The sequence below is a fragment of the Erpetoichthys calabaricus genome, chromosome 4 (genome assembly GCF_900747795.2).
Source record: "Erpetoichthys calabaricus chromosome 4, fErpCal1.3, whole genome shotgun sequence".
Classification (NCBI taxonomy): domain Eukaryota; kingdom Metazoa; phylum Chordata; class Cladistia; order Polypteriformes; family Polypteridae; genus Erpetoichthys; species Erpetoichthys calabaricus.
This window is the reverse complement of record NC_041397.2, coordinates 277,283,132-277,309,362: the sequence shown is the minus strand read 5'-3', so window position 1 is coordinate 277,309,362 and position 26,231 is coordinate 277,283,132. Positions and strand designations below refer to the sequence as shown.

Here is a 26,231-nt window from a genome sequence, read left to right as displayed (position 1 = left end):
AAAGCTATTAGTTCTTACAGACATTTCTAACGATTAGAACAGAAATCCACCAGCAACTCAGAGTAGGCAAGTTATTCTTGTTGATCAGTGGTTCTGAAAGTGTACTGGACCAGGAACCAAATTGTCAAAGTCATTTATTAGTATATACCACACGTGTTACAATTTATATACATTTATATTACTATAGGCATCTATCTATATGTAAAATATAAAGATTCTAATCCAATGCGGGTACAATTGTATTTCAAAGATTGAGATTTCACAAAATAAATCAATACTATCCCCTTCAGGCATGAGGACAAAGTATAGATATTTTTATTAGATAAAGCAGTACATAGCACTCATGGCAGGGAATGTTAGATCCCCTCTAATGCACTACAGCAGAGTTTACGGCTAAATATCCTTTCATTATGAGGAATATGTATAGTCTAAGTACAGAGTAAGTGGCGTCACAGGGCTTGAAAGTAAGGAAGCAAAACAGGTACTCAAAATCATGAAAACACAGACATCAAGGGAGTCAAGAAAAGAGAGTTTAGAAACTAAAAAAGAAAAAACACACATACACACACACAAAACACACAGCAGGCAAGGGCTGGGAGCATTATAGTAGCGTACAGGGGGCAGGAGGTTTTAAAAGAACTGCAGTAATACCATTAACACTAGAATCCCTGAAGCCTACGGGGCCACCTTAAATTTCTTTGCACCTCCCACATCAGCGTCTTTGTCTTGCAAATGTGTGGATCAGCACTGGCACCAGGCAGCCTGCTCACTCATTCCCCCATGGAGGTACATGAAGTCAACTCAGAGGCTAAAGTCTTTTTATTTGGCAGTGGGGCTCCGGGCTCGAACCTGCAACCTCTTGATTAGAAGGCAGCAGTTTTTTTTTTTTTTTTTTAATCTCTGCACCAGACAAGCACACAGTTGACTTTATGTCAATTTATATTTGAGCTTCAGTTTTTACTCATTGACAGCAACATGTACTTTGAATAATTTCTTTGGTTATATTATTGAATAAAAGCACAATTGTTATACCTTTTGTGAAAGTGTTTATTTGGACTTCAGTCTTCACACATCATACACTTCACGTCAGCATTTTGTTATTATTATAGTAAGATGAAAAACATTTCTTGCCTCGCATTTCCTGTCATCCTACATTTACCCAGATCATTGTAGACATGGAACACACGTGAAATGTGTATATTATTCAATCTATACAATTTTAAACACCTCACTGCCAGATAAAGAGACTTCAGGTCTGAGTTGACTTCAGTGGGGAGATCAGTGAGCAGGCTGCCCGTGCCGATCGACACATTTGCAACACAAAGATGCTGATGAGGAGGTGCGATGGAATTTAACTCTTTTAGGGCGGATGTCGACTTTTGTCAACAGGAGGGGTTGAGGGCGAATGTCGACAAAAGTCGACATCCAGGGATAGAGGGTGGCAAGAATCTGTTAATGGCGAAAAAACTCACTGTCACGTCACAGGCATTCCCTCTGTGCTTGAAGGAATGCTAGACTCGTTGACTTGGCAACTAATCCTTGCGTGTGTGTGAGCTGCGAAATGTAAACAAATGTAAACAAAGGCAAGATGGCATCAACATGTCACAAGGGAGCGAAGCGAGTGCAGAAAAGAAAACACTCGGCAGACGATGTTTTGCGCATTATTGCCGAGTTGGACTCTGATTTTTCAGAATCGGATTTTATTGACAGTGATCAGGAGATCGAGCAATAGAGTGAGAAGCTGGCATTAGCTGATCGGACACCAGCCGATGCTGCGACAGCTGATCGGCTGCCAGCTGAGCGCATTCGCGCAGGCAATGCACCTACGGCAAGGTTCGCGTGGGGGGAATACCCAGACATTGATCCGTGGCAGCCGAACTGGCTATCGGACTTCACAAGACGGCATGATTGCCAGAGGTGACCACCAGCTGCCGGACTACTTCACGCTGCTCTCTCCTGGTGCCGCTTTTCAGCTACTGTCGGACGAGACAAACAGGTAGGCAGAGAAATGTTTTGAATCGCGGGCTGCGCTTGCATTGCATTCTCATTTTCCAAAGTGGAAACCCACAACAAAAGACGAGATGAAGGGCGTTGTGGCATTACAAATAGAGTTGGGACAGAACTGGTGATATAATTTCAGGGAGCATTGGTCCAAACGTGCTTTGTCCCCTGGTGGCTTTGGACAGGTTATGCAGCGTGATGATTCTGCTAAGTTTTATTCACTTCTGTAATAAACAGAAGCAAATCCCATGGGGTGAGCCAGGCTATAACGCCATGCATAAAGTTCAGCCCCTGCTTGACATTGTGGAACCAACATAGACACAATTTTATCAGCATGGCCGTGATTTGTCTGTGCATGAATATATGATAAAATAAAAGGGACGCCTTTTTTTCTGCAAATATATGCCAGACAAGCCCACAAAGTATGGCATAAAGGATTTTGTAGTGGCAGAAGCAAACACTGGTTTCTGCCTGAAAGTAATTACATATACAGGAAAGTATTTCTTTCAAAGAGAGAACTGTCCCTTGACAAGTCAGGTTGTGCTTGAGCTGCTTCATGGCTATGAACATTTGGGTCATGTTGTGTACATTTGGACAATTTTTATACATGCCCAGAATTGTTCATGGAGCTACAGAGCAGAGGAATTGGAGCTTATGGCACTGTGAGGGTGAACAGGAGACACATGGCTTCACAGTTGAAGCCAGACAGGCTGAAGATGAAAAGAGGTGACAATACGGTTTTCATGTGGGCAGAAAACTTGGTGGCAGTGGCATGGCACGATGGCAAATGGGTGACTTGTCTCTCTACAGTATACACTAACAATATATGTGAGAAAGTGCAGCAACAGACAATTGAAAAGTAGGCACCAAAGCAACACATATTGTAAGGAGTACAATGTGGCAATGACTGAAATTGGCTGCTTTGAGCGAGATCAGACTTTGCAGGACATTGCTGTGTAAAATGTATGTGATATGTATATGAAATCATATACTATACAGGCTCATACAACATGTAAGACAGTAACATTTGTCAAAAGTAAATATTTTTTTTTATTTGATATGTTAAACCAGCGTTTTCCAAACTGGGAGGCGCGCCTCCCTAGGGAGGCGTGGACTAGTCTAAGGGGAGGCGCGAATATTAGCCAGGATTGACAAAAAAAAGTGCACGTGCAGCTAATACGATACGTAACATATAGGTACATATTAACTACTATGCTGCTGATGCTACCCTTACCCCGTAGCAAACAGTACGGTTCAGAAATATATCAGCACCGTAGGCCGTAGGGCTTGTATTGTCTATGCGCATACGCGAAAAGATTTGGCGGCTGTGTATTACTGCGTAAATATTCAGACGTGTTGCCGGACTTCTCACTTTCTTACCTGCGATATCCACTCATTGCAAGGATAAACCACTAGCGGTATGACACGTAACTTGGCCGACCAGTAACTCTCCAAAAATCGAGACAATATCGACTTCAGTTTAGCTCAGCAGTGTTAGATTGTGTTTCTTATTTTATTTTGACGTACCTAATTACTCACTGATCACAATAGTAAGTAATTTAATTAAGTTAAATTTTTTTAAGAACAATAAATTAATTATCCTAATATTTTTAGAGAAATGGATAAGTTCTTGACTGGTTATAAGAGAAAATCCTCTAATAATGAAGAATCTGATGTTGGCACAAGTAGTAGGAATCAGGAAGGAAGAACTCCCAAGACAAGAAAATACGATTCGTCTTATTTATCGTTCGGATTTACAAGTGTTATTACTGATAATGTGGAAAAACCAATGTGTTTGTTTTATTCGAAAGTTTTGGCTGCTGATAGTATGAGACCCGGAAAATTAAAACGCCACATTGAAACTATGCATTCTCAATACGTTGGCAAGTCCCAAGAATTTTTTCAAAGAAAATTGGATGAGTTCACTAAACAAAAGCAAACGTTCAAAAAAATAGTTCATATTCCATCAAATGCGTTACTAGCATCATACTTAGTATCTTACAGAATCGCGAAGTGTAAAAAACCACACACAATAGGAGAAACATTAGTTTTGCCAGCAGCTATTGATATGGTCAAAACAATGTTTGGCGAATCATATGCAAAACAGTTGCGACAAATACCGCTTGCTGATAACACTGTTGGCAGAAGAATCGATGATATATCTGACGATCTTTGCGATCAATTAGTTTCTCAGATGCGCACTTCAAAATTCGCCTTACAAGTAGATGAAGCAACCGATGTAGCTAAAGACGCACATTTAATTGCATATGTTCGATATGTTGAAGAGAATAATATAATTGAAGATATATTATTTTGCAAACCCATTCCTGGCAAAGCCACATCCAGTGAAATTTTTAATATAATCGACAATTTTTTTGATGAGAACGGCATATTGTGGAATAATTGCATTGGGCTTTGTACAGACGGTGCACAGGCAATGTCAGGACACAAAACTGGCCTTCAAGCACTAATTAAAAGGAAAACACCCGATGTTCTCTGGACGCACTGCATGCTCCACAGAGCAGCTCTTGTATCAAAAAATATGAGTGAGGAACTTAACTACGTTTTTACAAAAGTAACGAAAGTTGTAAACTACATAAAAAACAGTCCATTAAAAGTTAGGTTATTTACAAAGCTGTGTGAAGATATGGAAGCTGCTTACACCTCACTTTTGTATTATTGTGAAGTGCGCTGGCTATCTCGTGCAAAAGTGATTCAGAGGGTACTTGAACTCAAAGAAGAAATTGCAATTTTTCTCGAAGAAAATCATAATGAGGATGCAAATATGTTTAGGGATGATAATTTTATTATTAAACTTACCTATTTGGTGGAAATTTTTGGAAAATTGAGTGTTTTGAATAAATCGATGCAAGGGCCACAAATGCATTTATTGATTCAAAAAGATAAAGTGAAAGCATTCATTAAAAAAATGGAGATATGGAAGACAAATTTGGAAAAAAATAGGTTCGACATGTTTCCACTTTTAAATTTATGCACCCAAGTTAATATTGAAGCAAACAAAAATCTATTTGTTGAACACTTGGATGGTTTGTTAATTCATTTTTCGAATTATTTTGATGATCTTGATTTTACAAAATATGCGTGGATACAGAATCCATTTATCGACGAAGAAGATGACGAATTTGAATTAACAAGTATTGAGAAAGAAAACTTGATTGAACTATCTTGTGATACTTCTTTAAAACAAAAATTTCAGAATGTATCTCTGATTCAATTTTGGCTAGATATTAAGAGTGAATATAATATTTTGTCAAATAAAGCTTTAAAAGTATTGCTGCCGTTCGCAACATCTTATTTATGCGAAACAGGATTTTCTGCATTAGCTGCAATAAAATCGAAATATCGTGCTCGTTTGGTTGTAGAAAAGGAGCTTCGTGTAGCTATCTCATCAATGACACCGAGATTTGATAAACTTTGTGCTAATAGGCAAGCACATCCATCTCATTAAGCGACAATAATAAAATATTGTTATTCGTTTTTTCTTGTGTATAAGAGTTTATCTTAATAAATTTTTTAGTACTAAAAATTTTTGTGTTTGTAGTATTTTATAAAATGGAAGAGAGGCGCCATATGATCAAATATTTTTAAGGGAGCCGTGATAAAATAAAGTTTGGAAACCACTGTGTTAAACAATTGCTTTGTGTTCTTTTTAAAAAAATGTTAGTTTTTGGAAAAATATTCAGCCCTGGGAGAAAAGAAACAAAAAAAAAAAATAGCCCTAAAAGAGTTAAGGTGGCCCAGGATTACAACTTTTTTCATCGGGTTCAGGGATTCTAGTGTTAAACTTTTAATAATTTCTAAGTTACCTTCTGTGTAAATTTTTATACTACTTTTCATCCCTTCATAGTAAACTAACCTAACCCAAAATTGCTTAATTTAAACAATTCTTAACTAAGTAGTAGTTTAACACTAGAATCCTGATGCCTAACTACTATTTACTTAACTGCCTAATTTAAATAAGTTTAACAAAAGGGGAAGGTGCACGAGTAGGTTAATTAAGAATGGTTTACATTATGCAATTTTTTTAATTCAGTTTTATTCTTTCAGTCACGTTCACATTTCCCCCGATCTGACACTTCTGTTTTCAAATAAAGATGTGCTATACCAGAGGTGAACTCAGATGAGGATGAGAGTTCTACATTGGAGAAAGAACAGAAGCCCTTTCCGCAAGAAACGTCCACTCACACATAACAACGACACAGCTGCACCAGGCGTAAAGGCAAAAGATGGCACTGTTTGGATTGCCAGTCAATCTGCCACACGCATGTCCTTCAACGAAACAGCAGGGCATGCTGAGTTTGCCAAGGTATCGTGCAAAGTTCTGTTTGTGATTATGTTTTGTGATGGACTTTACATGAAAAACATTTACACAGTGCATCCGGAAAGTATTCACAGTGCATCACTTTTTCCACATTTTGTTATGTTACAGCCTTATTCCAAAATGGATTAAATTCATTTTCTTCCTCAGAATTCTACACACAACACCCCATAATGACAACATGAAAAAAGTTTACTTGAGATTTTTGCAAATTTATTAAAAATAAAAAAAATTGAGAAAGCCCGCCTGGAGTCTGTCAAAAGGCACCTGAAGGACTCTCAGACCATGAGAAAGAAAATTCTCTGGTCTGATGAGACAAAGATTGAACTCTTTGGTGTGAATGCCAGGAGTCACGTTTGGAGGAAACCAGGCACCGCTCATCACCAGGACAATACCATCCCTACAGTGAAGCATGGTGGTGGCAGCATCATGCTGTGAGGATGTTTTTCAGTGGCAGGAACTGGGAGACTAGTCAGGATAAAGGGAAAGATGACTGCAGCAATGTACAGATACATCCTGGATGAAAGCCTGCTCCAGGGTGCTCTTGACCTCAGACTGGGGCGATGGTTCATCTTTCAGCAGGACAACGACCCTAAGCACACAGCCAAGATATCAAAGGAGTGGCTTCAGGACAACTCTGTGAATGTCCTTGAGTTGCCCAGCCAGAGCCCAGACTTGAATCCGATTGAACATCTCTGGAGAGATCTTAAAATGGCTGTGCACCGACGCTTCCCATCCAACCTGATGGAGCTTGAGAGGTGCTGCAAAGAGGAATGGGCGAAACTGGCCAAGGATAGGTGTGCCAAGCTTGTGGCATCATATTCATAAAGACTTGAGGCTGTAATTGCTGCCAAAGGTGCATCAACAAAGTATTGAGCAAAGGTTGTGAGTACTTATGTATATGTGATTTCTCAGTTTCTTTTATTTTTAACAAATTTGCAAAAATCTCAAGTAAACTTTTTTCACATTGTCATTATGGGGTGTTGTGTGTAGAATTCTGAGGAAAAAAATGAATTTAATCCATTTTGGAATAAGGCTGTAATATAACAAAATGTGGAAAAAGTGATGCACTGTGAATACTTTCCGGATGCACTGTATGTTACTAATATAAAAGCTAACATTGAATGTTATTTACCTATTTACCTTGATTTATTTACTTATCTTCCTACAGCGTAAAGTCACAAGTAGACTGCAGAGCTTCCTGTGTTTGATCGACACTGGCATGCTGACAAAGTACATGTTCAATGCTACTTCAGTATGGAAATAACTTTAGCTGCAGGTGGAAGCTCCTAACGCACTTTACACAACTCATCTTTTCCTAAATAAGGAGTGGCATTGCACATATACTTTGTCAGCATGCGTGACAGGAGCGTGAACGTGACTGAGAGAAAAACGCTAACCTTTACAAATACCATAAATTTACAGACTCAAATCAAATGTATGTTTTTATTGTTTAATAGTAACAATAAGTGCAGCTCACTACTCAAAATGGTAATTCTGGGAAGCACCTGGAATCAATCTGGCGACCTCTTGATTATGTGTCAGCAGTTCTTACCACTGTACCACCCAAGCACTTGTGCCAGTGTTACACCGTAACCCGATTTCTTTTTCTTCGGTTATATTCTTGAATAAAAGCATACTTGTTTTGTTACAGTATAGGTGTACCTTTTGTGAAAGTATTTATCTGATATTTGAACAAAAGTCTTCACACATTGTACACTTTATGTCATGTGGCAAGTTGCTGGGGGTGGCACCCAGCCAGGATGCCCAGGAGGACCGGAGGAGGGCTTGCGCCTCATCCAGACCACGTGTGGGCGACCACCCTGGTGGCTTTGGGGACCACGGGAACAGAGCTTTGAAGCTCAACCCTATAGGGGCCCATGGTCACCGCCAGGGGGCACCCAGATGCCTGTGGAACCCTGGCCCTCAGCACTTCCGCCACACCCGGAAGTGCTTGGGGGAAGAAGACCAGGGACACCCGGAGTGCTTCCAGGTGCACAGCCGGTACTTCCGCCACACTGGGGAGTGCCGGCGGAAGCTAATCGGGAGGCACCTGGAGCACATCCGGGTGTGTATAAAAGGGGTCGCCTCCCTCCATTCAGTGGCTGGAGTCAGGAGTGCAGAGGACAAAGTCTTGGTGGAGAGGAGTGGAGGAGGCCTGAAGTAAGAAGAGGCATTGTGTGAGGGCCTGGACTTTGGGGGAGTTTTGGGGTTATGTATACACTGTTGTCAATATTAGTTGTGTAAATAAACATGTGTTGGGTGATTTAAACATGTCTACCTGTCTGTGTCCGGGCAAGCTTCCACAGTCAAAATTTTGTCATTAGTACTAAAATATGAAAAGTTTGTTTTAGGTATGTGTTCAACATTTCTTGCATTTATCACATTTCCTGTCATCCTACATTTACACAGATCGTTGTAGACACGTAACACTCATGAAATGCATGTGTTCCAAAAAACTATTTATTATTTATCCTATATAACTCCAAACACCTCACACCACAATAAACACACTTGATCTCCTGAGAATTTTGCAACAGACTCAGCTCTGTTGGTGTCGGGGGTGGTGGGATAGCAGGCTGCTTGCTGCTTGTGCTGATCAACGTATTTGTAAAACAAGAGACACTGATGAGGAGAGGTGTGAAGGAATTTTAAAGATGGCCCGGGATTAAGAGCTTATTATAAGAGCATTTAACGCAGTGACCGAGCCCCTGCTTTAGTAAGTGGCAGAGGTGTTGTGTGATGCTTAGGTCTGAAGACAACTATTTTGGTCAGTTTATGCCAAGCTAGTAAGTCACTTAGTTTGAGGCTGCTGTCTACGTGGGACACTATAAAGCAGCTACACAGAACTATAAGTTTACTCGTAAGTCCACATGCTAGAATGCCATGCACGTGGGACTTTATAAAACTGTTTTCATAGATGTTTCTGATTGCTTAAGGAAGTTATTCACTTGCAGATGTACACTTGGGAGTGCTATAAAGCAGATATACCTAGTTTTCATACCTACACCACAGTTAACTAGAACTATGCAGTGTAGAAGAACCAAAACAACAAACAGATGAACCTCCACCACAATACACTAGCATAACCAGATAAAAGTCAGTGGTAAACTGTAAGCAACTTGTATCTAAATGTGGAAATCACAAGTTCTTATGGACAGTCCAGACAATTTTTAAAAACATTAGTCCAACGATTATTTTTTTCAATTTAACAACTAATCTAATAACTTGTACCATCTACAAAGACATTTGTTATGTAAATGCAAGGCTAATGGGATTAACTGCATTTTATGGAATGGTATGTATATAATGGGATATAGATGAAGGAAGTAAATGACACATGTACAGCGTGTATAGAAAATAATCGTTCTCTTTGAAAATATTCACATTTTGTTGCTTTATAGCCTAAAATGAAAACACATACACACACACATAAATAAAACAAAGGGGGTGATTCTTTTCTATACCCACTATAACAAACCATCCTGCGGTTGACTGGGATTCAGTCAATTTGCCTGACTAGTGGCCAAAGTTCAAACAGCATGTACAGCTAATGTGCATGGGACCACCTCAAAACAAAGGGGAAATGGAATACTGTTTACTTGCTGCTGTGGATTGGTGACCAAGGATGGGGCATCTACAATAGACGACAGTAAAAAATTACAAACATATTATGACTGGTTTTAGGTTTATGTAATGCTAAAAGCAAACTTTATATTGGCACAAATTTAATGAAAAGGTGCAGGCACCTGGTGAATTATTTGAACAGTTTTTAACTGAGCTATGGCTGCTAGTCAAATACTGTGCATATAGGAATAGCTAGAGACATCTATTACTTTAAACATAAGGCTGATGGGATTAACTGCATATTATGGGATGGTATGTATATTATGGGATATAGATTGAGGAAGTAAACAGCATATGTAACCAGCCATCCTGTGGTTCGGAGTCCTTTTAATAGGATAAAGCGGCAGAACATATAATAAATATATCAGTCAACAATCATAATAATTTTGGATTACTCCATTAAAAATCTAACAAAAACCAAAAGGCAAACATGAAAAACTATTATCAATAGACTATCAACACTGAATTGTGTAAGCAAAAAGGAATGTAAACTCCAAATTTTTCCAAATCAAATAATTCCAGTTCATGAATAACTGTTTGTTAACAAACGTAATGAAGTTTGAACCAGACTTTACAGATCTGCTTAGCAGTGCAATATATAGTCATATGAAAAAGTTTGGGAACCCCTCTTAATTCTTTGCATTTTTGTTTATCATTGGCTTAGCTTTCAAAGTAGCAACTTCTTTTTAATATATGACATGCCTTATGGAAACAGTAGTATTTCAGCAGTGACATCTATATATATATAATTCACTAAGCCGCCAACAAGTAGCCACCCATAGAAAGCATGCCGGAAGGGGCGTGGATTCACTAAACCGCCGACAAGTAAGACGCCAATGGCGCACGCAGGAAGGAGCCACGCCCACCAACTCTTAGACCATTGAATACGACGAAAACTCGCAGAGCCACGCCCACCAACTCGGACGCGATGCCTCGGAAAACATGCCATCATTTCTGTTTGTCTGTGCCACAGTCCACATGCAGCTCTGAGCCACGTTGACTTTTCATTAGTCAACCTCAGTGGAACCATAGCGTCCGGAAAACATGCCGTCATTTCTGTTTGTCTGTGCCACAGTCCACATGCAACTCTGAGCCACGTTGACTTTTCATTAGTCAACCTCAGTGGAACCTTGGTTCACACAGAGACAGCGCCAGAGAGAGACAGAGGCACACACACAGGCAGCGAGAGAGAGAGAGCTGCGCACACAAACAGGCAGCGCCAGAGAGAGACAGAGGCACACACACAGGCAGCGCGAGAGAGAGAGCTGCGCACACACACAGGCAGCGCCAGAGAGAGAGACAGAGGCATACACACAGGCAGCGCGAGAGAGAGACAGAGGCGCATACACACAGGCAGCCCGAGAGAGAGAGCCGCGCAATCCTTTAAAACTGAGGTTAAAACGCAATGAAGGAAGCAGTCTTTAAAAACCAATAAGCCCTGTGCCTCTTTTTCATCAGTGTCTCACCTGCTTCACCGATGCAGGCCCTGCAACAGTCGAGACGCTCTCTCACCAGCTGACCTTCTCTGTGCCTGACTCCACTACTGTCAGTCGCCTGATTAAAAATGGCCTTTTGAAGGGGAGCTATGGGACCCACTATACCACAGGAAAACATTGCCTTCGAGCCTGCTCTCACTCACTCTAATGTACCAGCTTTCTCTCTCTCCTCACTCGCTCGCACACTGCACAGGGGAGAAATGCCCGCAGCACGACTCCACCCGGAAACCATTTCAGCCACACTTCCACGCCCCTCGCTACGCTGTGAGTGCAATGATTATTTATTTAAAAATGGCCTTTTGAAGGGGAGCTGTGGACCCGCTATACCACAGGATCACCTGTGACATTGCCTTCACATTGTTTTCCTTTTATTTATGATCCCGTCGAGCAGATCAGACACCCAGGCAAACAACACTGAATAATCAATAGCTGCAACCACTTTGCCCGCCACAACTCCTCACCTGAGTCGGTTTCGTCTGTGTTCAGCAGTGTTTCCCAAACTTGGTCCTGGTGAACCCCTGTGGATGCAGGGTTTTGTTCCAACCAGATTCCTAATCATTAATGCCGGTGAAACTCATCAGGGATAAGTCGGTTTTTCAAACACAGCTGAGTGAAAAGCCAATGTATATTGAGTCTAGAAAACATGATCAGCAAGTCTTTGATAGGCTGCAACAAAATGATGAAAGAACGGGTGCATTTTTTTCTCACAAGCTGGGTGGGTGGGTGTTAGTTAGTTAATTAGTTACTCGAAGGATTTCAAGATTTAATATGCACAAGCGGTAACACTGTAAAAGCAGCCCAAACCAGAAAAGACGGCTGGCAAAAAGTGGCCGACAAATTAAACGCGTGTCCATTGTACTTACTGAAAGCAGCGTTACGGATTTTGCAAATGTTCATTTTTTCCCTCTGCTTAAAAAACTTTAAAAAAGCGGCGTGATTATGCGGCGTATACTATGCCGCGGGTAGGTATGCAGCGTGTAAAACAGTTTGTCGCAGATAATTTGCCTTTTACTTTAACACAAAGACAATTTCCTGTTAGATTTGCCTTTGCGATGACAATTAATAGGGCACAGGGCCAAACTTTCAAAAAGATGTGCATGTATCTGCCAAAACCAGTTTTCAGTCACGCATAGTTGTATGTTGCTCTCTCCAGAGTTCCATCTTTTCATTCACTTACTGGTATGCCTGCAGGAATACGTGCAGCGAGCGAGCGACACACACACACACACACATACAGGCGCATGCGAGAGAGAGCGACTGCTGGATGCATAAGAATAAGAATACTGCATTACTTTGATATACCAGTGTTTTCAGTATTCAAAGCGCTATCCACACAGGGAGAAACCGGGAAGCGAACCCAAAATCTTTCACAGTCTCCTTACTGCAAAGCAGCAACACTACCACTGCGCTACAAGGCAGTTAAAGAATGCACCGGGCTTGATTTTGTTTTCACTTCTGTTTACAGCGATCGGATCGTAGCGTGCATTATTGCAATGTTACTTTTCTTGGTGGCTTATTACATTACGGATGTTTCACATGTTAATTTTTTTCCCTGTGCTTAAAAGACATTAAAAAAGTGTTTCTCAACTGTGACTCCGGAACAACTCAGTACGCAAGCTATATTAAGCGTCAACAACGAAGACTCGCTACACTTTAATGAACAAGTGCTGAAACTTATCCCTACCGACGAAGTAACTTTCACCAGCGTGGCCTCCATCGTCACAGACGATCCCCATTTCAGTAACGGACAATTGTATATTGCTCTCTCCAGAGGTCCATCTTTTCATTCACTCACAGTGGCATCCACAAACCGACCCCATTTGGACAACTGTGTCGTTCAGGAAGTGTTCACCCATCAATACATAATTATGCGGCATATGCTACGCCGCGGGTTGGCTAGTTAAGTTTATTTGATTAACAGAAAATATGCAATATGAATCATAACAAAATTAGACAGGTGCATAAATTTTGAGCACCCCAACAGAGATATTACATCAATGCTTAGTTGAGCCGCCTTTTGCAAATATAACAGCTTCTAGACGTCTCCTATAGCCTTTGATGAGTGTCTGGATTCTGGATGGTGGTATTTTTGACCATTCTTCCATACTAAATCTCTCCAGTTCAGTTCAATTTGATGGCTGCCGAGCATGGGCAGCCTGCTTCAAATCATCCCATATATTTTCGATGATATTCAAGTCAGGGGACTGTGACGGCCATTCCAGAACATTGCACTTCTCCCTCTGCATGAATGCCTTTGTAGATTTCGAACTGTGTTTTGGGTCATTGTCTTGTTGGAATATTCAAACCCTGCTGTAACTTCAACTTTGTAACTGATGCTTGAACATTATCCTGAAAAATTTGTTGATACTGGGTTGAATTCATCCAAGCCCCAGTCCTTGAACTAGCCACACAGCCCCACAGCATGAGGAAACCTACACTAAGTTTGACAGTAGGTAGCAGGTGTTTGTCTTGGAATGTGGTGTTCTTTTTCCGCCATGCAAAGAGGTTTTTGTTATGACCACATAACTCAATTTTTGTCTCATCGGTCCAAAGCACTTTGTTCCAAAATGAATCTTGCTTGTCTAAATAAGCATTTACATACAACAAGCGACTCTGTTTGTGGCGTGAGTGCAAAAAGGGCTTCTTTCTCATCACCCTGCCATACAGATGTTCTTTGTACAAATTGCGCTAAATTGTAGAATGATGTACAGATACACCATCTGCAGCAAGATGTTCTTGCAGGTCTTTTGAGGTGATCTGTGGGTTGTCTGTAACCATTCTCACAATCCTGAGCATATGCCGCTGCAGTATTTTTCTTGGCCTGCCAGACGTGGGTTAAAGAGCAACTGTGCCTGTGGCCTTCCATTTCCTGATTACATTCCTTACAGTTGAAACTGACAGTTTAAACCTCTGAGTTAGCTTTTTGTAGCCTTCCCCTAAACCATGATACTGAACAATCTTTGTTTTCAGATCTTTTGAGAGTTGCTTTGAGGATCCCATGCTGTCACTCTTCAGAGAAGAGTCAAAGAGAAGCACAACTTGCAATTGACCACCTTAAATACATTTTCTCATGATTGGACACACAATGTCTATGAAGTTCAAGGCTTAACAAGCTAATCCAACCAATCTGGAGTTGCAAGTAATCAGTATTGAGCAGTTACATGCATTCAACTCAGCAAAATTACAAGGGGACCCAAATTTTTGCACAGCCAGTTTTTCACATTTGATTTAATTTCATACAACTAAATACTGCTTCACTAAAAAATCTTTGTTCGGAAAACACCCCAGCACTCATATGTGCCTAGGAAATGAAAGACATACCACTGTTATCTTTTTTGTTGAAAGTAAATTATTATTCAGGCTGAGAGGGGTTCCCAAACTTTTTCATATGACTGTAAGTGCAAAAATGTAAGATCAAGTAACAGTGGAGTTTGTTCGAGTCAGATTTCAATAAAAAACAAACATATAATCTATTTAGCAGTCCAACATTAGTGCAAAGATCAGTTTAAGTAACACTTGAACACAATTTATCAATTGAAGTAACACTTCAGATTGTATACAAAAAGAATGAAAGAAAGTAAAGTAACATATCACAAAACTCTAATAATAATAATCACTAGCTAACAATATGTTGTCCTGCTTAATATACGCTATTACTGTTATACTGTGCGTTAGTTTAAAAGAAAAGAAAAAAAAGCCTTATTACTCAGCACTAGCCTATTACTGTATTGGTGGTAGATGTCACGTCATTTATGAAGTTCAGCACTGAGGAAAATAAACGAATGCAGAATGCAGCAATTTACCAATCAGATCTAACAAAAAGAATTAGAACTTACAGCACTGTCTTGGCGGGGAATGCCTCCATCTTAGATGCTCCTATATAACTGTTGAGTTGCTATGCTACACCATTTCACATTTACAGAGTGTACAGAACACACTATTATTTGGTAAAGTACTCCCATTGTTTAGCAGCATGCTGCCTTTTACACAAAGGATCTGCAGATGAACTAAGGCGCTGCCATGCTGACCTCTTGAAAGATGGTAAAAATGAGATGCGTCGATGTATGTCTCACCAATTGATGGATTTAAATAATCGATTATATTAACGTGCCAGCACTAGATCATATATCAAAATCAAAAATGCACTTAATACTAACACTACAATGTCTTCATGGAAAACCAAGGTAACATATTCTGTTGTTTCTGAGGGAATATGAGATCATAAAAATGGTTAATGCTATCCTGGATACACTATAAGACATGATCGATAAACCACAGATGTCTTAAGCTACTGTGAAAGTAGCTTACTCTGATGTATTTTAAAAAAACTACGGAAGATAGCCACGGCATCTGAAAAAGTGAATGTGCAGTTATTAATGGCAAAGTTTGGTTACCAGCAGTTATTTTGCTTTGTAATAAAGACAGCCTTCTTTGTTTAGTATCTCAGAAAAAATAAAATCAAAATGCAAAACCAGTTTGCAAAACATTTTAAGACCGCAATAAATAAATAAATAAAAACATGCCTTTGGAAAAATTGTAATCTTCCAGCATTGTGCACTACCAAGCTGTAAACTGCTTTGGACTTGTAAATGTGCTGCCCCATATTGACAATTCCGGATATGAAAATAGAAAAATATGCAGCTTCTTTCAAACTTGCCCCAACACCATTTTCTTTGTAATATTGATAAATACCAGAATCCATCCTTCCATCCATCCATCCATCCCCTTCCGCTTATCCGAGGTCGGGTCACGGGGGCAGCAGCTTGAGCAGAGATGCTCAGACTTCCCTCTCCCCGGCCACTTCTTCTAGCTCTTCCGGGAGAATCCCAAGGCATTCCTAAGCCAGCCGGGAGACATAGTCCCTCCAGCGTGTCCTGGATCTTCCCCGGGGCCTCCTCCCAGTTGGACGTGCCCGGAACACCTCACCAGGGAGGCATCCTGATCAGATGCCTGAGCCACCTCATCTGACTCCTCTCAATGCGGAGGAGCAGCGGCTCTACTCTGAGCCCCTCCCGGATGACTGAGCTTCTCACCCCCATCTTTAAGGGAAAGCCCAGACACCCTGCGGAGGAAACTCATTTCAGCCGCTTGTATTCGCGATCTCGTTCTTTTGGTCACTACCCATAGCTCATCACCATAGGTGAGGGTAGGAACATAGATCGACTGGTAAATTGAGAGTTTTGCCTTACGGCACAGCTCCTTTTTCACCACAACAGACCGATGCAGAGCCCTCATCACTGAGGACGCCGCACTGATCCACCTGTCGATCTCACGCTCCATTCTTCCCTCACTCGTGAACAAGACCCCGAGATACTTGAACTCCTCCACTTGGGGCAGGATCTCGCCTCCCACCCTGAGAGGGCACTCCACCCTTTTCCGGCTGAGGACCATGGTCTCAGATTTGGAGGTGCTGATTCCCATCCCAGCTGCTTCACACTCAGCTGCGAACCAATCCAGAGAGAGCTGAAGATCACGGCCTGATGAAGCAAACAGGACAACATCATCTGCAAAAAGCAGTGACTCAATCCTGAATCCACCAAACCGGACCCCCTCAACACTCTGGCTGCGCCTAGAAATTCTGTCCATAAAAGTTATGAACAGAATCGGTGACAAAGGTCAGCCCTGGCGGAGTCCAACTCTCACTGGAAACAGTTCGACTTACTGCCGGCAATGCGGACCAAGCTCGGACACCAGTTGTACAAGGACCGAACAGCCCTTATCAGGGGGTCCGGTACCCTACACTCCCGGAGCACCCCCAAAAGGATTCCCCGAGGGACATGGTCGAACGCCTTTTCCAAGTCCACAAAACACATGTAGACAGGTTGGGAAAACTCCCATGCACCCTCCAGGTCTCTGCTAAGGGTGTAGAGCTGGTCCACTGATCCGCGACCAGGACAAAAACCACACTGTTCCTCCTGAATCTAAGGTTCAACTATCTGACGGATCCTCCTCTCCAGAACCCCCGAATAGACTTTTCCAGGGAGGCTGAGGAGTGTGATCCCTCTGTAGTTGGAACACACCCTCCGGTCCCCCTTCTTAAAGAGGGGGACCACCACCCCGGTCTGCCAATCTAGAGGCACTGTCCCCGATGTCCATGCGATGTTGCAGAGACGTGTCAACCAAGACAGTCCTACAACATCCAGAGCCTTGAGGAACTCCGGGCATATCTCATCCACCCCCAGGGCCCTGCCACCAAGGAGTTTTTTGACCACCTCGGTGACCTCAGTCCCAGAGATGGGGGAGCCCACCTCCGAGTCCCCAGGCTCTGCTTCCTCAATGGAAGGCATGTTAGTGGGATTGAGGAGGTGTTCAAAGTACTCCCCCCACCGACACACAACGTCCCGAGTCGAGGTTAGCAGCGCACCATCCCCACCATATACAGTGTTGACACTGCATTGCTTCCCCCTCCTGAGATGCCGGACGGTGGACCAGAATCTCCTCAAAGTTGTCCGAAAGTCGTTCTCCATGGCCACCCCAAATTCCTCTCATGCCTGAGTTTTTGCCTCAGCAACCACCGAAGTCGCATTCCGCTTGGCCTGCCGGTACCTATTAGCTGCCTCCAGAGTCCCACAGGACAAAAGGGTTCGGTAGGACTCCTTCAGCTTGACAGCATCCCTCACCGGCGGTGTCCACCAACAGGTTCGGGGATTGCCGCCACAACAGGCACCGACCACCTTACGGCCACAGCTCCGGTCAGCTGCCTCAACAATAGAGGTACGGAACATGGCCCATTCGGACACAATGTCCCCCACCTCCCTTGGGACGTGGTCGAAGTTCTGCTGGAGGTGGGAGTTGAAGCTACTTCTGACAGGGGACTCTGCCAGACGTTCCCAGCAGACCCTCACAACACGTTTGGGCCTACCAGGCCTGACCAGCATCCTCCCCCACCATCGAAGCGAACTCACCACTAGGTGGTGATCAGTTGACAGCTCCGCCCCTCTCTTCACCCGAGGGTCCAAGACATGTGGCCGCAAGTCCGACGATACAACCACAAAGTCGATCATCGAACTGAGGCCTAGGGTGTCCTGGTGCCAAGTGCACATATGAACACCCCTATGCTTGAACATGGTGTTCGTTATGGACAACCTGTGATGAGCACAGAAGTCCAATAACAACACTCGGGTTCAGATTGGGGGGGGCCATTCCTCCCAATCACGCCTTTCCAGGTCTCACTGTCATTGCCCACGTGAGCATTGAAGTATCCCAGCAGTACGAGGGAGTCCCCATAGGGTATGCCCTCTAGCACCCCCTCCAGGGACTCCAAAAAGGGTGGGTACTCCAAACTGCTGTTTGGTCCATACGCACAAACAACAGTTAGGACCCGTCCCCCCCCATCTGAAGGCGGAGGGAGGCTACCCTCTCGTCCACAGGGGTAAAGCCCAATGTACAGGCTCCAAGTTGGGGGGCAATAAGTATGCCCACACCTGCTCGGCGCCTCTCACCGGGGGCAACTCCAGAGTGGTAGAGAGTCCAGCCCCTGTCAAAGAGATTGTAAATACCAGAATGTTGCTTTAATTTTCCAAAGATTCAAGAAGATGAAACCGGCATTGGATTGAATGCTTGACGATGGCAGAGTGCATACATTATACTTATACAGAAACAAATTAAAGTTGCCAGTTGAGGTGATGCTATGTTTTCTGATGATGAGAAGAAATTTTCCTGTAATATTTAAATGAGCATAATTATTTTTTGTCTGAAGTATAAAAATTAAATTGAGAAAAAAACTTTTACAGAGCAAGTGTCATCACATATAATAGTCTGCTATCAGTGAATCTGGTTGTATGTTAGTTAGTATGCCTTGTGATGAACATGAACAGGTGCGAAATTTAAGGACTGGGTCGCACAATATGCCCAGTTGTTCTGGGATAATCCCCAACTCTCTGTGACCCTGAATTAAACAATCAGGTCATAAAATGAAAGGATGGAACTAAAAACAAAACATAACAGTGACAAACCTTGCTGTGTTTGGCGAAGCTGCGTTTTTAAATCTTCAACGTGTGAATTTAGCCAACGGATTTTTTCTTCACAATCTATCAACTGGGCTTTTAATTGTGCTGAATTTTCCACCTTGAGGAAAGAAATGAATAATATTAACACAATTCATTAGCTATTTAATAGTTGAATTTCAACAGTTAATGTCATAGATAATATTACCTCATTTTGTAACTGTCTTTCTAGCAATTGTTTCTGACTTTTAAATTCCTCTTCATCAAGCTTCATGGCATTTTCATGTCTTCTCAGTTCTGCCTGAAGTGCCAAGTAGTCAGAGGATGGATGGCTTAATTCTAAAATCATGTAAAAAATAAGCACAATGAATACAAGAGACATGAGCTGAGAATCTCCAAACATGTCAAGCTTTGAGGGCTTAAAAAGATTATAATACCAATAATAGTTGAAATCAAAATAGTTTTTTATAATTTTTTATTTATTGCTTCATAGAAATCTGATTGGTGAGTTTGGATTTGGTGACACAAGGAGAGAAAAAGGTATAGGAGGCACACTGAGACAGTTACCTCCAAAGACGGGAAGTATGAAAGCAGACATGAGGCCAGAAAGGTGCCTCAAAAATAATGACAGAGTCTGAGAAGCAGACTTTATGGGAACGTGCTTGAGAGTAGCAGCACCGGTCAAGAGAGGTTCAGACCTAAGCAGATACAGTGAAAAGGAACTGAAGATACATATATGGCAAGGGAATTCAGATATTTTTAAATTATTATATCACGTCTTCAGCAGGTAGCATGACTAGTTAATATACATGTACACAGACTACTGCTCTTCTTTCAACCTTAACATTTATAGTTCCTCATTGTCTTCCACAGGGTTAATGTGTAAAGAAAGAAATGTTTTTTTTGGAAAACTTGTATGAATTTGATTCTGAAAGCCTGCTAAATGTAAGGTTCAGCACAAGACAGTAAGAAAGTAAAATACTAAAACCTGCAATGAAACATGATTATACTGAATAGCATTAAGGAAGAATCAAGGCACTACACCGTTCTTCAAAGAATAAGAACATACTGTAAATGGAGTAAAGGAAAAACTTATGGATGAAAACAGATTGTGGATCAAAGGAGTCAAAGCAGAATGGGGAGAATCGTGTAAGCAAACAAAACAGGCTACAACTAGGCAAATCATAATCAGATTCAACATTGGTAGGCAGAATATCATCTCAGGATACATCACTTATCAGAGTTTATTCTAATTCGGTTACAACAGCTGAAGACCACATCAAGTGCCAACACTGTCACTGAAAACAAGAAAGTTTATCTCCAATTGGTACAAAAGTATTAAAACTGAATGGTTAAACAGTGGACAAAACAGCTTGGTCAAACAAATCTAAAGTTTCTTTTGTGTTGTTATGATTGAAGAATCAGAATTTCACAAGTCCATAAAGTCATCCTAGTGGGTGTGGGAAGGGTTTTCCTTGTAAACATTAGGTCCTCTAAAGCCCAATGAAGAACATCTGAAAACTGATGCAGACCAAATTCATTTTTTCATGGCTACTTTTTTCTCTCCCCACATTCTGCATGATAGTTCACCATATTAAAAGCAACATGGTGTCATACATTGTTCTGCTGAACATGACAGTGAGTTTTCATTGCTTCAGTAGCCTGCAAAGTACCCAGATCTTAAACCCATTGAGCATTATTATTATCTTTGGGATGAGGGGAAAGTATTATTTGCATTAAGACTGGGCAGCTATCCATTCACAGCAACTGTACAATGTAATGCTTTCAGCATGAAACAGCATTCCTGGAGAGCATGTCAAAAATCTTGTAGAATCCTTGTTTTCTGATGGCAAAAAGAGGCACAACAAACTATTAGCTAGGCCTAATCATTCCTTAAAAGGAAAAGATCACTTAGTTCTTCAAGCTCATTTAGTTAGCCAGTAGTCAAGCTGTCCCAACTTCTCATTTAAGTACTTTTTAAAAGGTATTAGAGCCATTGTTCTACAAACATGACTTGTGGGGAAGTATGTACCAAGTTATCAAGACCATCAGTATCAAATGCACTTATCAATAATTTCCACAGGTGTCCCTCAATACACAATTAACTGTTCAACTAAAAAAAAAAAAAAATCATCCAGAATGAACTTTACAAAAGCTTTTAGGAATTATTTATACAGTCGACCCTTGATATACGACCGGCCTGACATGCGAATAACTTGGTTTACGACCAAAATTTTAGTTTTGAATTATAACCAACATCTTGCGTTATGACCTGAAAGCGGTCACGTGTATCCGCTTGTGCGATTGTAAACAAACAGCCGAGAGCGTTTGTAAGCGTCAGTCGGAGCCCATATACATGTGTTTGTGGATGTAATTTCGGTCAGTGCAATGACTTATATAATTCATTTCGATAATTGCTAAGGAAGGAAGCGAAGGTAACGAAGGTAAAGAAAGCGATCACAATCGAAACAAAGAAGGAAATTGTGTGGAAATATGAGAGTGGCGTTCGTGTGACCGATCTCGCTAATATGTACAGCATGTCGAAATCCACCATCGACAATTTTACAAAGAAAAGATTTGTATAAGGAAACTCCTTCCAAACAATAACCACCTTCCATTTCATTCTCCTCCTCCTTCCTTCCTGCAAGCCAAAGATGTCAACTTAAATGGTGAGTACAGTATGAAACTGTTGTTTCTGGTAGGCTAGGCACTTTTTATAACTTTTTGGTTAGTACATTAGAAAAATTTCTGGTGTTTTTGGTAAATTATGCACATTATACAACCCTTTTCTATTAAAAAAGTTAAGTAAGTGTTGCTGTGGGCAGTTCGGAACACATTAAGGGCATTTCCATTATTTCTTACGGCAAAAATAGTCTTGACTTACAACCAACTTGAGTTTACAACCAGCCCTCGCGAATGAATTGAGTTCGTAATTCATGGGTCCACTGTACTTGGATTTCGTTCCAGTAGGCAGTTTCCCTAAGCCATGCAAAAGCATGCCCTAAACTTATATATGCAGTTACACATCCCTAGACACACATACACACACACACACACACACACACACGCACACACACACAGTACTCCACATGGAGTCTCAAAATTCTTACAAAGTCTGTTGGGATTGAGTCATGCAAGATTTTTATAATTGACTTTTTTGAAATCATTTGCTGTTGTCCAGGGCTGGTCACCATTGCGTCCGATTATATCACAACATTAGCTTTGTCCTTTCTCCATGAAAACAAATTATTTTTCAGCCCCCACTATAAACTACACTGGGTAATAACATATCCAGTACAAATATACAACTTAGAAGAACATGCAACAAAAACCCAAAATACCAGTACCTTTTCAACCACCAACTCATAGCCTACAGAGGAAAAAAAAAAAGTTTTTGCTGTGCCCCTCTTGTGAACAAACAATGGGGATGAATGAATGAGCAAGAAGAAATAGGTATATTAAACAGAAAACATACTGATGTCACTATATGCCTTCACCAAGAACCAATATACTCCTAATTAAAAATGTATTTGTGCTGCCGAAAGCTTTAATAAAATTGAGATGTAAATGGAAGACAAACAGGATTTTGGCAGAAACTGAACATGAACAGATAACTCACTGGGGAAAGATAAGAAAGGAATAGGATGAGAAATCTCAAAGAAATGAGCAAAGAACAGTTATTTCCATAATACTAGCAGCAGCCCCAGAAAATGTGAAAATAACAAACTTCAGACCTAATTGGGGGAGGATGGATAAAAATTTTAAAAACAAACCACACAATCTCAATATTGTAAAATAAGTTCTGCCTTACTTTCATGGAAATACAGACAGAGAGACATGTCAACAACAGTGGATCCTTTTCGCATGTTTAATTAATTCTGGGTTAATGTTTTTTCACTGTCATAGAACCATGTCAATGCAGTTCCTTGACTAAATGACAACTGGAACAGCCCTAATGTATGGATTATGGATTAAGTGCTCTTGGTTCAAATCCTGTGGCTAGTTGTTATCTATATTGAGTTTGCACGTACACCCAGTACCTGCATGCAACTCCAAAGAACCATGGGTTAAATTAACAGGGGACTCTATACAGGCCCCAGAGTGACTGACAGGTGTATGAGTGTACATTGCAATGAACTGGAGTTCTGTCCAGACTGATTTCCCCCAACTTGCATCATCTGCTGCTAGAATAGGCTTCAAAATCCTACAATTCTAAAATTAGACAATGCTGGTCTTAGAATGCATGTACAGTATGAATATACAGTAAACTTTTATGAGTCACCTTGGACAAGGGGATGTACTAGCTGCTGATCTCTGTGTATGTGTATGAGGAAAGACACCTTCAAAATGTGAGGACAAATTGCCAACTTCCACAGAGTAAAACAATACCTCATCGTTTCATATACTCCCTACTAAATAACTTTTTTGTTCAACATGAGCTATTTTTTGTCCATATCTTTATTTTTCCTTCTTACTACTGAATCTTGGCTTCTGCAAGCTCGCTCATCCTTAGTTACCAGCCTTGACATTAATCTTCACAGAACTCTAAACTTTCAAAGTCACATCCCTGCAGTAAGCATAGCTGAAGTCTGTATACTGCTCCAACATGGAGTGGAAATAATCAGTCACACTTTCATTACCACTTGGTTTTATTTATGCATTTCTATTTCAAGTGGTCACCCTACTAAAACACTAATAGATTAAAATAGGTTTTCAATGCTCTTGCCAGTGCACTGATTTGTACTTGGACAAGACTAAAACATCAACTCTCAACTCTGGGTGTTTGCCTTTCCAAGTATAAAGAAATCCAGACATGTTAAAAAGACTTTTACCAGACTCTGACCTCCCACTTTTGTATCCAATTTAATGGCCATTAAATGTAAATTGCTAAATGGATTGGGCAAAGTGATGATGTATTTAGTCGGTTCAGTATTGGGAAGTGCGCTATATAAAATTAATTGAATTAAAAAAAATTAAACACAATTACATATTGAATCACTTACAGTAAGTGAGTAATATTAGGATAAACGTTTTACATGTCTAAGAATTTTCTGAATAAAAGAAGTGAAAAGTCAAGCAAAATGACACCTTTTATTGGCTAACTAAAAACATTACAATATGCAAGCTTTTCACTAAATTCATAATGGCTAACACGGTACAACACCCTAGTACTACTGAATAAAAGAAAAATAAAATACTGTATCCTTGAGTGACTTTAAAGGCACATTTGAGAAACTGATACCGACTGTCACAATGAATAAGTGCTCTTCATAGCTTTTTTTTTTTTTTTTTTTTTTTTTAAAGAACTGAAATATTTGGTAACTGCAAATACAGTAATCCCTCGCTATATCGCGCTTCGCGGCTTCACTCCATCACGGATTTTATATGTAAGCATATTTAAATATATATCGCGGATTTTTTGCTGGTTCGCGGATTTCTGCAGACAATGGGTCTTTTAATTTCTGGTACATGCTTCCTCAGTTGGTTTGCCCAGTTGATTTCATACAAGGGACGCTATTGGCAGATGGCTGAGAAGCTACCCAACTTACTTTTCTCTCTCTCTCTTGCGCTGACTTTCTCTGATCCTGACGTATGGGGATTGAGCAGGGGGGCTGTTCGCACACCTAGACGATATGGACGCTCGTCTAAAAATGCTGAAAGATTATCTTCACGTTGCTACCTTCTGTGCAGCTGCTTCCTGAAGCGACATGCTGCACGGTGCTTCGCATACTTAAAAGCTCGAAGGGCACGTATTGATTTTTGATTGAAAAACAAACTCTGTCTCTGTCTCTCTCTCTCTGCTTCTGATGGAGGGGGTGTGAGCTGCCGCCTTCAACAGCTTTGTGCCGCGGTGCTTCGCATACTTAAAAGCCAAACAGCCCTATTGATTTGTTTGCTTTTCTCTCTCTCTGACATAATCTGCTCCTGACGCGCACTCCTTTGAAGAGGAAGATATGTTTGCATTCTTTTAATTGTGAGACGGAACTGTCATCTCTGTCTTGTCATGGAGCACAGTTTAAACTTTTGAAAAAGAGACAAATGTTTGTTTGCAGTGTTTGAATAACGTTCCTGTCTCTCTACAACCTCCTGTGTTTCTGCGCACATCTCTGACCCAAGCATGACAATATATAAAAATAACCATATAAACATATGGTTTCTACTTCGCGGATTTTCTTATTTCGCGGGTGGCTCTGGAACGCAACCCCCGCGATGGAGGAGGGATTACTGTATTTCAATTGTTTATGCTACCAATTTCCACAAAGACATGTCTAATTGTTAATTGTTTAATTCTTTTCCCTGTTGTGTAAATAACATATATAACCTTGATATCTGAAAAAAAATTTAAATTCTACTAAAATTCCAATTTTCCAGAAAGTTTCCTGTGCAGAGACACAAAGATGGGATTCTTTTAAGTTGAAAAGTCTCTTCCCTGCATTCAGTAAGCTAAATTGGCTATGTGGTATTGTTCAGCTACATTAAAGGCACTGTATCTACACAGAAGTAGCATGTTTCATCTCATTATGTAAAGAAAGGAGACTAATAAAACAATAGTTAAAAGAAATTTCTATCAATAAAGTTTTAGATAGTTACTGTAGGCCTGCAATATTAGCCAAAGCCTAAACGTTTTTAAAGCGAGTGAAATCTATTTTATTACTTATGTTGCAGCATTTATTAAACTCAGGCCTTTGTTTGACAGTAAACATTTAACATGTCTGTCATTTGCATTTGCCAGTCGCTTCCTGCTGCCCATATAAACAGAAAGCTTGGCTATACGGTACTGTGAAAAAGTCTTAGGTGACAACCACACTATTTCATTTAAAA

General features: G+C 40.9%; 1 protein-coding gene across 5 annotated transcripts in view; it reads right to left on the bottom strand.

Moving 5' to 3' along the window:
* The window catches only part of ofd1 (OFD1 centriole and centriolar satellite protein), a 151,520-nt gene that overhangs the window by 37,047 nt on the left and 88,242 nt on the right, over positions 1-26,231 (bottom strand). For all 5 annotated transcript variants that reach the window (XM_028800841.2, XM_028800839.2, XM_051927213.1 and 2 more), the window contains 2 exons: positions 19,618-19,748; positions 19,419-19,530 (listed from right to left, as the gene is read on the bottom strand). In XM_028800841.2, the coding sequence (XP_028656674.1) occupies positions 19,419-19,530; positions 19,618-19,748 (243 nt within the window). The remainder of the gene's footprint in view (positions 1-19,418; positions 19,531-19,617; positions 19,749-26,231) is intronic.